The 13,168-nt window shown below is 39.7% G+C and overlaps 1 protein-coding gene across 6 annotated transcripts in view; it reads left to right on the forward strand.

Annotated features, from left to right (window-relative positions):
- The window catches only part of UNC79 (unc-79 homolog (C. elegans)), a 286,801-nt gene that overhangs the window by 254,535 nt on the left and 19,098 nt on the right, over positions 1-13,168 (forward strand). For all 6 annotated transcript variants that reach the window (XM_010836213.1, XM_010836214.1, XM_010836215.1 and 3 more), the window contains 3 exons: positions 4,020-4,097; positions 9,677-9,766; positions 12,215-12,390. In XM_010836213.1, coding sequence (XP_010834515.1) covers positions 4,020-4,097; positions 9,677-9,766; positions 12,215-12,390 — 344 coding nt within the window. The remainder of the gene's footprint in view (positions 1-4,019; positions 4,098-9,676; positions 9,767-12,214; positions 12,391-13,168) is intronic.

The raw sequence follows: 13,168 nt of genomic DNA on the forward strand, positions 1-13,168 counted from the left end.
TTCTTTGGTGCTGCTGCTGCTGCTGCTGCTGCTGCTAAGCCGCATCAGTCGTGTCCGACTCTATGCAACCCCATAGATGGCAGCCCACTAGGCTCCGCTGTCCCTGGGATTCTCCAGGCAAGAACACTGGAGTGGGTTGCCATTTCCTTCTCCAATGCATGAAAGTGAGAAGTGAAAGTGAAGTCGCTCAGTTGTGTCCGACTCTTAGCGACCCCATGGACTGCAGCCCCCCAGGCTCCTTGTCCATGCGATTTTCCAGGCAAGAGGACTGGAGTGGGGTGCTATTGTTCTCTGGTAGTTTCTTTTAAACCAGAGACTTTAGCATGGAGTCAGAGAGAAGCTTTCCCCTTTTCTGACGGGCAATGTCGGTTCCTGGCACCTGGAAGATGAGATTCACGGTACAGACAGAAAATGTGTCTGGGGCAGACGGTCTTTTCCTTCTTGGATATCATGACCAGCATCTCAGCGCACTGGAGGTGACTTTGTTTAACTGAAAATGCAACTTGGAAAAAGAAAAGAAAGTAACAGTTGGAAGGAAAAAGTCCTCTGGTGGGAAGGGGGAAGGGAAGGAATACATTAGAAGTTTAGGATGGACATGTACACACTGCTAAATTTAAAATAGATAACCAACAAGGACCTACTGTATAACACAGGAAACTCCACTCAATATTCTGTAGTAACCTAAACAGGAAAAGAATTGGAAAAAGAATAGATAGAAAGTCACCTTGCTGTACACCTGAAACTAACATAAGATTGTTAATCCACTGTACTTCAATATAAATTTTTTATAAAAAGAATGATAAAGTCTTAAAGGTAAAGAAAAAGTCCCCTGGTGATCCATCATGAGTGGCCTGTGTCCCATTAGTGAGAAGATTCAGTTGGTCAAACCTTGAATTTATCATTCATTCTTTAACCCCACAGGGGACCTCTGGGATAGTCCCTCTACTACTCCTCTGATTAATAATTTAGTAGACAGATGGGTTCACAGAGAGGGGGCTGTTTATAATTCTTTTCATGGGTAAACCATACTTTTGTTACTTACCAAACACTCCGGCAGTAAGAGTGTCCCTTCAAAGGATAGTGGAACACTTGCTCAAGGGATGCAAGGCTATTCAAGTTCTAAACACTTCAAGGCAGAGACAGGTACCAATCTCGTTTTCAATTTCTAGAACTTCTTCCTAGAAGCCTGACACCTTGGGAAATCTCCCAGCCTGCTATATTATGTTTGCCCAGCCATCACTTCCGTTATTTATTTTAACTTGCATATAAAATTGTGCATACTCATTCGCTTCAGTTGTGTCCAAGTTTTTGCAACCCCATGGGCCGTAGCCCACCAGGCTCCTCTGTCCATGGGATTTTCTCAGCAAGAATACTGGGTTCTTTACCCCTGAGCCACCTGCCATGCAGGAGACACAGGAGACACAGGTTGGATCTCTGGGTTGGGAAGATCCCCCCTGGAGGAGGAAATGGCAACCCACTCCACTATTCTTGCCAGGAAAATCCCATGGACTATGGTCCAAAGGGTCACAGAGGTGGATCCCTGGATTGGGAAGATCCCCTGCAGAAAGGAATGGCTACCCACTCCAATAGAATTGCCCGAGAATTCCATGGACTGAGGAGCCTGGCAGGCTACAGTCCATGGGGTCACACGACTGAGCATCTGTCACTTTCACTTAAATATTCAAGTGGATATTTAATTGAAAGGAAAAAGAATCATGGAGACAGGAAAGAATTCTCCAAACAATCTTCTATTGTTGAACATGAGGGCAGTGTTCTCCTTTTACACTTTGTCCAGATGCCCTGTCTTGTTTTAATTCAGATCTGTTGATGTTTTTACTTTCACTTAGAACATTCTCTCTTCTGATGGTGTGCTATAGAAATTTTACATGGAATAGGATGTTATTATTGTTCTCAAGATGGATTTGAGTTTTCATAATAGAGTAACTCATTGAAAGCCACCATAAAATCTATATAAGCTCAAATCAAAAGGAATTTTCTCAGTTCTTATTCTGTGTCAAGAGTAGACATTCTGCTGAAGTGCATGGAACACTCCCACAATGTGGGGCATACCTGCATATTCAAGCTGTGAGAAACCATGTGGGTGAAAGGTTTTCTTTTAAAGATAGCTTAGTTGTGGGCTGGAGGACAAAGAAACAGCAGAGGTATGGTTGTTTTTAATTCCCAGTTACTACTTACGTGGGGTTATTAGTATTAGTTGAGTTAGTAATAATCTGATCACTCTCTGGGGTTAGAGGTGGAGATACTATTTTGAGGATCATTTTGATAATGATTTTAGTAATTACACTTAATGGGTATTGTGGGTTTTTTTATACTCTTTTGTATTCATTCAGGAGTGCATTTTTCAGTGGCATATTTCTGTCTTAAAGGATAGAATTCTTCCTTCTATAGCCATCATCCTTTTCCCCTCTGATTTAAGTTACATCTTTATATTTTGAACCACTCTCTAAAATCATAATGGAGTTTTTCAGTTGGCAGCTATATAAAATGAAGGCGGAAAGTTTATTAAGATTTTAGTTGTACATCTTATGTAAAATTACGCTGGATGAAAAGGCATTCATAAAAAATAATAGATGATTTTCAAGGCTTATATACTTTTATGCCTTTTAATACCCCAGACTCTCTGAGACACCTCTGTAATTTTAGAATTCTTTTTTTTTTTTTAATTAATCCTGACTTCTAAAATTAGCTATTAGCTCTCACAGATCAGATATTTGAATTTGGCCTCAAATATTTTAAAAATTAATTTTTATTGGAATCTAGTTGCTTTACAATGTCGTATTAGTTTCTACTGTATAGCAAAATGAGTCAGACATATGTACACATATATCCTTTCCCTTCTGGACTTCCTTTCCATTCAGGTCACCACAGTGCATTAAGTAGAGTTCACTGTGCTATACGTAGATTCTCAATAATTATCTGTTTTATACATAATTTGAATAGTGTATATGTGTCAATCCCAATCTCCAGATTCCTCCCACCACCTCTCTTTTCAACAGAGGATGAGATGTTTGAATGGCATCACTGACTTAATGGACGTGAGTTTTAACAAACTCCGGGAGACGGTGAAGGACAGGGAAACCTGGTGTGCTGCAGTCCATGAGGCTGCAGAGTCGGACACAACTGAGCAGCTGAACAACACCAAAACCGTTAATAAATAGTTGGGATTCCATTCACTGGGGAAGCACCTGTAAAAATCTGTAATGAAGTATATTAAATTGTAATTTGGCAAATCCATCCTCGCCATGAACTTGAGTCATCCCTGATTAACCATTTCATTTCACAAACTCTATTTTTTAAGAATTAATTTATTTATTGCTGAGCCCCTCCGAGGTGTCAGTCAGGGAGCTAACGCCGGAGGTGAAGTGCGTCCAGTCTGTGGTCTCAAAGAGCTTGTAACCGGTTGAAAAATAGATGCGTAGATCATTGCAACCTGAGGTGACGACTGCAGCAGTGGGAATGTGTGAAAGTTTTATGTGGGGACAGAGCAGAAGTCAGGGGTCATTATCAGCACAGAGGGCAGGTGTGAAGGAGGTGGGATGAGAAAGACCAGATACTGAGGGATCTCGGAGGGCAATAAACAGGTGTAATAGTCACTCTGAGGTTGATTGTTTTTCTGTTTTCATCGTGATATGACATAATGATAGAAGTCCGGAAAATCCACGAAAGTTCAGAAACTGTCAAAAAGTACCAAAGAATAAATAACATGACTTCAGGGTAAATCTGACTATATTGATAGCTTTCCTTCCTTCCTTGACTGAATGTGTACCATTTCAGTGTTACACTACTGTCGGTAAAATGAGAATCTCTGTGTTAATCCCAGTAGTATGATTCTGAATTTCTGGTAGGAGTGAACTTTCATGACTAGCAAGTCCCATATATCCAGAGCAGATTGTCACTAAAGTAAAAACTAGTGAATCTAAGCCAAGTTAATAAAGTTACAAATTACTATTACGGTCCAAGTGCTCTTAAAAATAATTATCCTTTCAATTTCTTATTAGTTTATTTGTGCAGATGCTGGAACCAAACTAGCTGAGTCAACAATCCTGAGCAAGCAGATGATCGCCTCTGTACCTGGAGTAAGTTCTGAATGAATTAATTATGTACATTTTCTATTTCTTTTCATTTCCTAATTTGGCAAAGAGGCGTTTTTGGCCTGTGTCCTGGTTCTCTTTTGGTGGAACAAACACTGTAAAAATTGAAAACATTAGCTTCTTGTTTAAAAGAGCCCTGGTGAAAATTTAAATTAATCTCTGCCCCTGGAAACTTTTAATTCTAGGAAACAGGAATAAAAATTGAAGCATCCAGTTAAGGAAAGAAATTATCAGACATACAAAATAGATTTAATTAAAGTTCAGTTTTTCCCAAGTCAATTTTCTTATATTCGCTCCCGTTAGCCAATTTGATTTAACTACTGCCAGAAAGAAATAAGCATTGTAATACTTTGTTTTCCTTTATTATATTTCCTCTGAAAATTTAAAAAACTTCTGTTATCATTAACTAGTGAACTATTTGGTGAAATATGTTAAGATTCTCATAGATGGGACTGGATATCAGAAACCACAATAACTTATTAAAGCAAGGTTATTTCAACAAACTGAGAAACTGCAGAGATTTAAATTGTTAGTGGGAAAAAGTCATTTAAATTTTCAACAAAAAAATTTGAATAAGATAAAGGGTCACATAATCTTCTGCCCTAAAATAAGAATTCTATTGTTTTAGGAAAATTTCCCATGTTTTGATCTACTTCAGTATCATAGTTTGCTTATTCCCATATTGTTGGATATTTATATATTGGATTGGCTGAAAAGTTCATTTGAGTTTTTCCGTAAGATGTTATGGAAAAACCTGAATAAACTTTTTGGCCAACCCAATACTTTCTAGTTCTTTGCTAGTCTAGAATAACATAGTATATAGCATATATACAAAGATCCTCTTCACATTTATTTTGAATGATATTCTTGGATAAATTCCTTCATCAGTGAGCAAGAATATCTTCATAGTACATGTTCACAAGAGGTTTTTATTAATTTATATTTGTAAGTATACTAGTTTTGCACATCGAACACTAAAGATTACTTCAATTCTTTTTTGATGTGGAGAAATATTATGAGAGAGGAAAAATAACATTCAACTCAGAGATAATTTTACTGCTAACATATTAATTCTTTCATCTTTTTCTGCATATATTTGTTTAAACATAGTTGAAACCATAGTTGAAATCAGACCCAGCTTTGGCTTCATATGTCTTAAGCATTTTCCCTAAAGTGATACTAGCTCATATGAATGCGCCATATAACAATAGTTGATAATACAGGTTTTGATTCACAACAGAGTTTGAGAACTGACATTTACTAGCTGTGTGATCAAGAAAGTCATTTAATCCATTATTCTTTGGTTTATGTTATCTGTAGAACGGGCTATCACAGGGCCTAAGTTCTAGGTTGAGGATTGAATGGGATAATGCATGTAAAGTGCATTAACAAGGTGACAAGCATAAGTAGGTGCTGTGTGAGCATCAACGATTGAAAATAATATCAATGGAGGTGGGGGCAGGACTGTCATGTTTAAGGGCACAAACTTATAATGAACGGCAGATAAGTCCTAGAGCTATAATGCAAGTACAGTGAATATAGACTACAATGTAGTATTATAATAATCAAACTTGCCAAAAAACGAAAAATTATTCCTACCAAGTGGAAAAGATAATTAAGTAATGTGATACAGTGCTAATTATCACAACAAGGGCAATCATATTACAGTATGTAGGTGAATCAAATTGACATATTGTACACCTTAAATTTATACATAGTTATGTGTCAAATATTTTTCAATAAAAAATAAAACACACCTAAAAGTTTAAAAAGTATTATTAATAAGCACTATGTATTATTGTATATTTTAGTTATTTTCAATATTCTACAATTATAACTAATGTGTAATAAACATCTTTGTGCTTAAATCTTTGCTCATATTTTAGACTATTTTTTATAATAGATTTCTGATAGTAGAATTAATAGACCTTGGGGTTTTTTAAGGGTTCTTGGTAATAGTTGGGGCAATGCAAGATGCTATGAGATACAACCCCAGTTCTTAGCGACTTAGCTCAAAAAAGTTTATTGTTTGCCCATGTGAAGTTTTAAAGGGTGTCCTGATTAGTAAAGGGAGGAGGACTTTCACATGAACGCACAGAGGTCGGGTTTCTTCGGTCACGTGCTGTCCCCTGTAATCAGCTGGTGGTTGGGGAAAGAGGAGAGCTTGTAGCACATGGAAGGTTTCCATGGATCAGGTCTAAAAGTGGTACACATTTTTCCTACTCATGTTTCATTGGCTAGAACTCAGTCACATGGCCACACCTAACTGCAAAGGAGGATGGGAAATGTGGTCTAGTGCATCCTAGGGAAGAAGAAAAATGGTTCTGTGGGTAGCTGGCCAGTCTCTGCCCAGGAGTCACTGGTTTCCTCATTTAATTGTCTAAACTTCAATATTTGCTACCTATGTGGTAGCTAAAAAATAACATCCCTAATGTATAAAAGTTTTATTGAAATCAAGTAAAAGTCAAATATTCCAAAACAATAAAATAGCAAGTTATAGATCTACATATAGAACCCTTTCCAATGACCAATAAGCCACTCACAATAAATCTTTTACCCTGACTAGCAATCAGTGAACTGTAAATTAATGTAAAGTATAAAATATTTAAAATATAAAAATTAAAACCATCTGGCATATCAACAAGCTTTTCCTAACAGTGAAACTCACTGATGATGAAGTAAAACAAGCGTTCTTATAAGATCCTGGTGGTAGTCAGTCTTGCTGAAGAACGCTGTGACAATCTATCTCTAGGTACGTGTTTGAGAAAATAAATATAGAATTATCTATAAGTACATAAAGCAGCATTTAAAATAGCAAAAATATAGAAACAAAATTAATGTGCAACATTAGGATATTATTTAAATAAAATAAGGTACGTCTTCCCTGTTTGCTAAGTAGTAAGGAATCTGCCTGCAATTCAGGAGACACAGGTTGGAATCCCTGGGTTGGGAAGATGCCCTGGAGAAGGGATAACAACCCACCTCAATATTCTTGCCTGGGAAATCCCACAGAGGAGCCTGGAGGGCTGCAGTCCATGGGATTGCCAAAGAGTTGGACATGACTTGATGACTGAACAAAGTAACAGCCCATCTATAAGATGGACTATTATGTGGACCAAATCACATTTAAGAATATTTCATTGGAAAACATTTATGATGGATTTAATTTAAAAGCATATTAGAAAAAATAATCTCAATCTTATAAAAACATTATATGTGTGTATGTTATATGCACTAAAAATATTTGGAAGGAATTATGGCAGTGACAAATTCAGAGGTGGAGAGCAGGAATTAGGATTATGGCTATTTTTCTTAATTTATGTTTTCCAAGTTTTCTGTATTGAACACGTGTTATCTTTATAATTCAAGAAAGGTAACTATTACGGACATTTTTCTTTTTCTTAATTTATATTTTCCAAGATTTCTGCATTGAATGTGTGTTATCTTTATAATTCAAGAAATGTAACTTTAAAATCAGATACAAGTTTTGAGGAAAAATTGGATACGAATCACTTCAATTCATGTTTTTGAGATTAGAGTTTGTTTTCAACTAGTTTATCATCAGCTTTCCCATTGAAATAAATGTAGGTCTTCTGAAACAAGCTGAGCTTGTCTCTATGTTTTTTTTTTATTTTTAAAATAACGTGCTAAGAGTATACCTATGTTTTGCAAAGTAAAAAAATTATGTGGTTTATTTTATAACTGGCTCACTGAAGTTATCCTTGCTAGGAGGTATATATTGTAAGACTTTTATTAGATGTAGTTACTCTAGAGCAAAAGTAACTGGCATTAGTAAATTCTTTCCTCTCACATTTTTGAAATTCAAAGGTAAAAGACAAATATTGAATAATGCTCCAAGTAATTATTTTCTGTGACATTTGCCTAGTTGAAATGGTATAAAATATTGCCTATGAAAGAAACAAATCCCTTTCAGGAAATTCAGGAGCAGAGTATATGCTCTTATTTGCATGACATGTGAAAGGTCAGAGAAAATGGAATAAATCGGGGGGAGAAGTCCTTTCTTGCACTCAGGGATTAATATTGCCAAAGCAGGAGCACAATAACCTTTTATAACTCCTTCACTTGATTTAAATTAAAAGAAGAAAACCTTAGAATATATGAAATGCTTGGAAAACACTCTGGCAGAGCTGCCAGTGACCTTATTTTACTGTTTGTTACCCTGTCAGAGGAACTGACAGGCGTAACATTCTAGAAGAGATAGAGGGTGATACAGTTCAGTGCTGTGCAGATTTACATGAATATGGGAAAATGAGAGCCACTGGGTGAGCTAGTTAAGTATATAATGTTTCAGATTTTCTTAAAGAGACTAAGAAAGGCCTTAGCATGGTATTCGGATGGCTTCAAAGAGGGCCTGCTTTTGATCCACATGATATCCAGTCTTATGTATGGGTTCTCTGGTACAGCTTTGATGTAGCAGCCTGGCTGTCCATTTTCCTTTTCTGTGCGTGTAATCCTAAATTCACTGCCTTGCCCTGAGAGAGCAGGTTTATTCCATTTAATAACCTGAAACAGAGTTTTTGTTTTTTTTTTTTTTCTTTAAGATTTCTCAAACACTCTGCTAGAAGTGGGGAAGAATGATCAGTTTGTTTCTTTCTCTAATTTTCCCTAGCAAGAATTTAACAATAATACATTCATCTACTTAATAGTGTACCTGCTATCTATAAGAAGCTGTAAGTGCTTGAACATAAGAATTTTTAGTCTTTCAGCAGACACAATATTTGTTTGTGTCCTTTTTTTCCTTTTGACAGAGAAAGATATCTAAGATTATGGTGGTAGAATTTAGTGGTACATATTTTACATGTATCTGAGATTCCCTAGAGTGATTAGGTGTTACTGCTGTTTTAAGGTGAAGGCAATGGCACCCCACTCCAGTACTCTTGCCTGGAAAATCCCTTGGACGGAGGAGCCTGGTGGGCTGCAGTCCATGGGGTCGCTGAGGGTTGGACACGACTGAGCGACTTCACTTTCACTTTTCACATTCATGCATTGGAGAAGGAAATGGCAACCCACTCCAGTGTTCTTGCCTGGAGAATCTCAGGGATGGGGGAGCCTGGTGGGCTGCCGTCTATGGGGTCACACAGAGTCGGACACGACTGAAGTGACTCAGCAGCAGCAGCAGCAGCGTGTTGTAAAGACTGATATCAGTGGCTTCGCACAGGCTGTCTTTATATATCAGCCAGTTAACAAACAAGCAAACAGAAATCAGTTAAATCACCCAGTGGAAAAAAAGCACGTAAACCCTGTCTCCCATAGGCTACCCCTACTTATTTGCTGCTGCTGCTAAGTCGCTTCAGTCGTGTCCGACTCCGTGCGACCCCATAGACGGCAGCCCACCTCTCCACCACAAATCTTTTTATTAATTGTTGTCCAAAGTGGGGGCAGTCAGAGAATATGGCTGAGAGTAACAGAGTGAGTCAGAGATCCAGAGAGTGAAACAACTCATTAGCAGACAGCGGGAAATCAGAGTCAGACAATCACTGCAGTCGGGACTACAGAGCTGGCCTGACTCAGAGCGCGCCCAGCGGTATCCTCGTGTGTTTCAGTGCGGGACGGCGGCCATGGAGTGCATGCGGCAGTACATTAGCGACGTGCTGGACTTCGTGGCAGACATGCACACGCTGACCAAGCTGAAGGTAAGAGGGCTGCATGCCCTCATCTCTCAGGGGGGCGAGATGGAGAGGCATTCGTAGGGAATCTGAGCAGCCAGATGGAAATTTATCCTCACCTGGAGAGGTAGCAATGGCAGTGTTGAACGAGCCCATGTCCTGGGACTCTGAAGAACCAAGTTTGTCTCTGCAAATAGGGGATGGAGAAAGGAAAGGAGATTTCCACAGTGGTGTCAGTTCTGTGCATACCTTTGTTTTTGCCCCATTTATTCAATTCTTCCCAGGCCCCGTATTGTAAAATATTCCCATTTTATGAATGTAGACACTGAGGCCTGAAGTGGGGCAGTCTTTTGCTCAAGGTCACACTTCTGGTAACTGATGGAAACAGAGGTGACCTGAGACTGTGGGGACCTCCTCCAATCCAGCCTCTTTTCACTGGACCACCCAGTGTCATTTAATTACCTTGAGCCTTAGTTTCCTCATTCGCAAAAGAAGACCAATGAACCCACCTAAATAAACCTAGCTTTGTTGACCACTACAAGATTTGGTGTGAAATAATGCATGTGTTCTTGCCTGGAGAATCCCAGGGACAAAGGAGCCTGGAGGGCTGCCGTCTATGGTGTCGCCCAGAGTCAGACACAACTGAAGCGACTCAGCAGCAGCAATGCATGTGAAGAGACTTCTGTAAACTTTAGTTTGTAGGAAATGTGTACACATTATGCAAACATAAGCTGTTTATGGTTTTTATCTGTATCAAAGCTATCTCCTTCTAGAAAATAATTAAAGACAAAGCAACATTTAATTTGCATAGGGACAAAATCCTAGTGAGGTTGTTGAGGTTATTGATTGCTTTGCAGGGTGGAATGAATTGCTGATGCCAGTCAACGTGCTTGCTGTGAGTCAGCTAGGCAGCTAAAAGACTGATACTCTGAGAGATTTGAGGAAGACCCAGGAAAAAGAGCAGAAGAAGATCCAAACATGGGCCAGTGAGCAGCCAGGTTGCAGTCTGGCACTAAATGTGGCTTTTTGAGAAATAGGAGCTGGTTGCCCCAGAAGTTTATCAGCTAAAACTACAGTCCTTTCAGCACCCAGCTCAGTTTCCAGACTGCTCAGATGATCCAAATGTTTCTTGTGGGTAGGGATAGGTGGAAACCGAAATAAAAATTTAAATTGACCATTTCTCACGATATCCAAATCCAGTCATTTCTGAGTAAGTGTCCCTAATGTTTGGTCATACATGGGTTACTGCTTGCTAAACCTGGCTGCTCACACTGAGACAGTTTTGATGTCTGAAGAGGAAATATTATCTAAACAGTTTTATAGCCACGTTGAAAATACAGAGAAAAATATTAAGAAGGACCCAGGATGACCAAATGGTTGGGGACTTCTGACCTAATCCAACGCTCTGAATTTATATATTAGGGAAACAGATCAGAAAAGTCAAGTGGCAAGTGGCTTATCTAAAGTCATGTGAGTTTAGGACAGAACTGGGTCTAGAACTTACGTCTCATCTCCCAGTTCAGTGCTCTTTCCACTAAGCCACACTGAGCAATGAAATTTTTCTGAATTAATTAATTCACCAATAAGTCTTGAGTAACATGCCTGACATCATTCTAGACATTTAAGGACGTAACGATGAGCAAAACCAGACGACAGCGGCTGCTCTCATTTACTTTATAGTCTGACAGCGATGGCCAGTTTTAATGAGAATTTCATACAAACTAAAGTGAAATTGTGACTTTCACAATTGCTATGAAAAAGGGGTAGACAGTGACATGAGAGCTTCTAATAGGGTGAAATGACCTAGCCAGGGAAGTTAGAAAGGCTCATAGTGGAGGTCAGGCTTCCCGAGTGGCTCAGTAGTAAAGAATCCGCCTGCTAATACACGAGATGCAGGAGATGCGAGTTCAGTCCCTGGGTTGGGAAGATCCCCTGGAGGGGGAAATAGCTATCCACTCCAGTATTCTTGCCTGGAAAATCCCATGAACAGAGGAGCCTGGCAGACTATAGAGTTCATGGGATCGCAAAGAGTCAGACATGACTGAGCGACTGAGCACACATACAGAGGAGGTCAAGGAAGGCTTCCTTGAGGAGGTGACATCAGAGTTAAAATTTGAGTAATGAATAAGGTTAACTAGGTAAAGAGAGGCAGAAATAATATTTCAGGTGGAGAAAACAGCGTGAGTGAAGGCCAGTGACGGGGGGGGGCGGAGCATGGAGAGCCAGTGAAGCTGGACCACAAGGATAAAGGGATAAGGTGCAGAGGTCTGTAGTGTCTAGACTGTCTCAGGCTGTTTAGGCCACAATAAGAATTTTTTCCCTCTTTGTCACGAAACCTCTAAAGAAGTTCAAATCAGTTGTAGCTTGGGAGTGATGATAGAAGGTGTGGATACAACAACCTGATCTTTTTTAGAGTGTCCTGAAATGTCCCCGGGTACTTTGCCAAAGTCACAAAAACACCACTTGGTTTTGTAGAGCCACATGAAGACATGTTCCCAGCCTCTGCATGAAGATACCTTCGGTGGACATCTCAAAGTGGGGCTGGCTCAGATTGCAGCCATGGAAATCTCCCGGGGCAACCACAGAGACAACAAAGCTGTGATCCGCTATCTGCCTTGGCTCTATCATCCCCCTTCTGCAATGCAGCAAGGGTAAGACCCTTATTATTCTGGCAACGAGGCAGGAAACACCCCTGAGCTTCCTGGGGCTCAGTAAGAGCTGCTGAATGCACTGAAGATCTAGAGGATAAATATGATTGGTTGGAAAGATGGGCTTTGAAACCAATTTCCATACTTATTTGACGACCCAACAGCATTTTTTGAACACAAGTACTTCATGACATATGGGCTTCCCAGGTGGCTCAGTGGTGAAGAATCTACCTGCCAGTGTAGGAGACACAGGAGACTCAGGTTAGATCCCTGGATCGGGAAGATCGCCTAGAGAAAGAAATGGCAACCTGCTCCAGTATTCTTGCCTGGGAAATTCCACAGACAGGGGAGCCTGGAGGACTACAGTCCATTGGGTTGCAAAGAGTCAGACACACTTATCGACTGAAAACACTGACATGCTGCCAATAAAACTTGTGCTGTACAAAAGCCTCAGTCCTTTTGATGGGTGTTGAAAACTTGGAGCTTAGAACTACCACTTCAACTCATAATTTCCACTAGTTAAGTACATTGATAGGTATTTATTTTAGCGCTTACATTGCTTCTGCCTTCAATGAGCTTAGATTGTAGCTGGGACAGAATCTACAGCAGAGATGAAATAGAGTGTAAGGAAGTGTGAGAACCTGACCCTGCCCGAAGGGAGGCCGAGAAGAGAGAGGTGCCCATGGACTAGTTCATTTGAGAACTCAGAGCAGGCTTGGCCTGCCATCTTGCATGAGCAGCTTCCAGGCTAGAGGAAAGGGTTGAAGGTGGGATGGAGGGA

Source organism: Bison bison, unplaced genomic scaffold (assembly GCF_000754665.1).
Source record: "Bison bison bison isolate TAMUID 2011002044 unplaced genomic scaffold, Bison_UMD1.0 scf7180017864061, whole genome shotgun sequence".
In the NCBI taxonomy this organism is placed as follows: domain Eukaryota; kingdom Metazoa; phylum Chordata; class Mammalia; order Artiodactyla; family Bovidae; genus Bison; species Bison bison.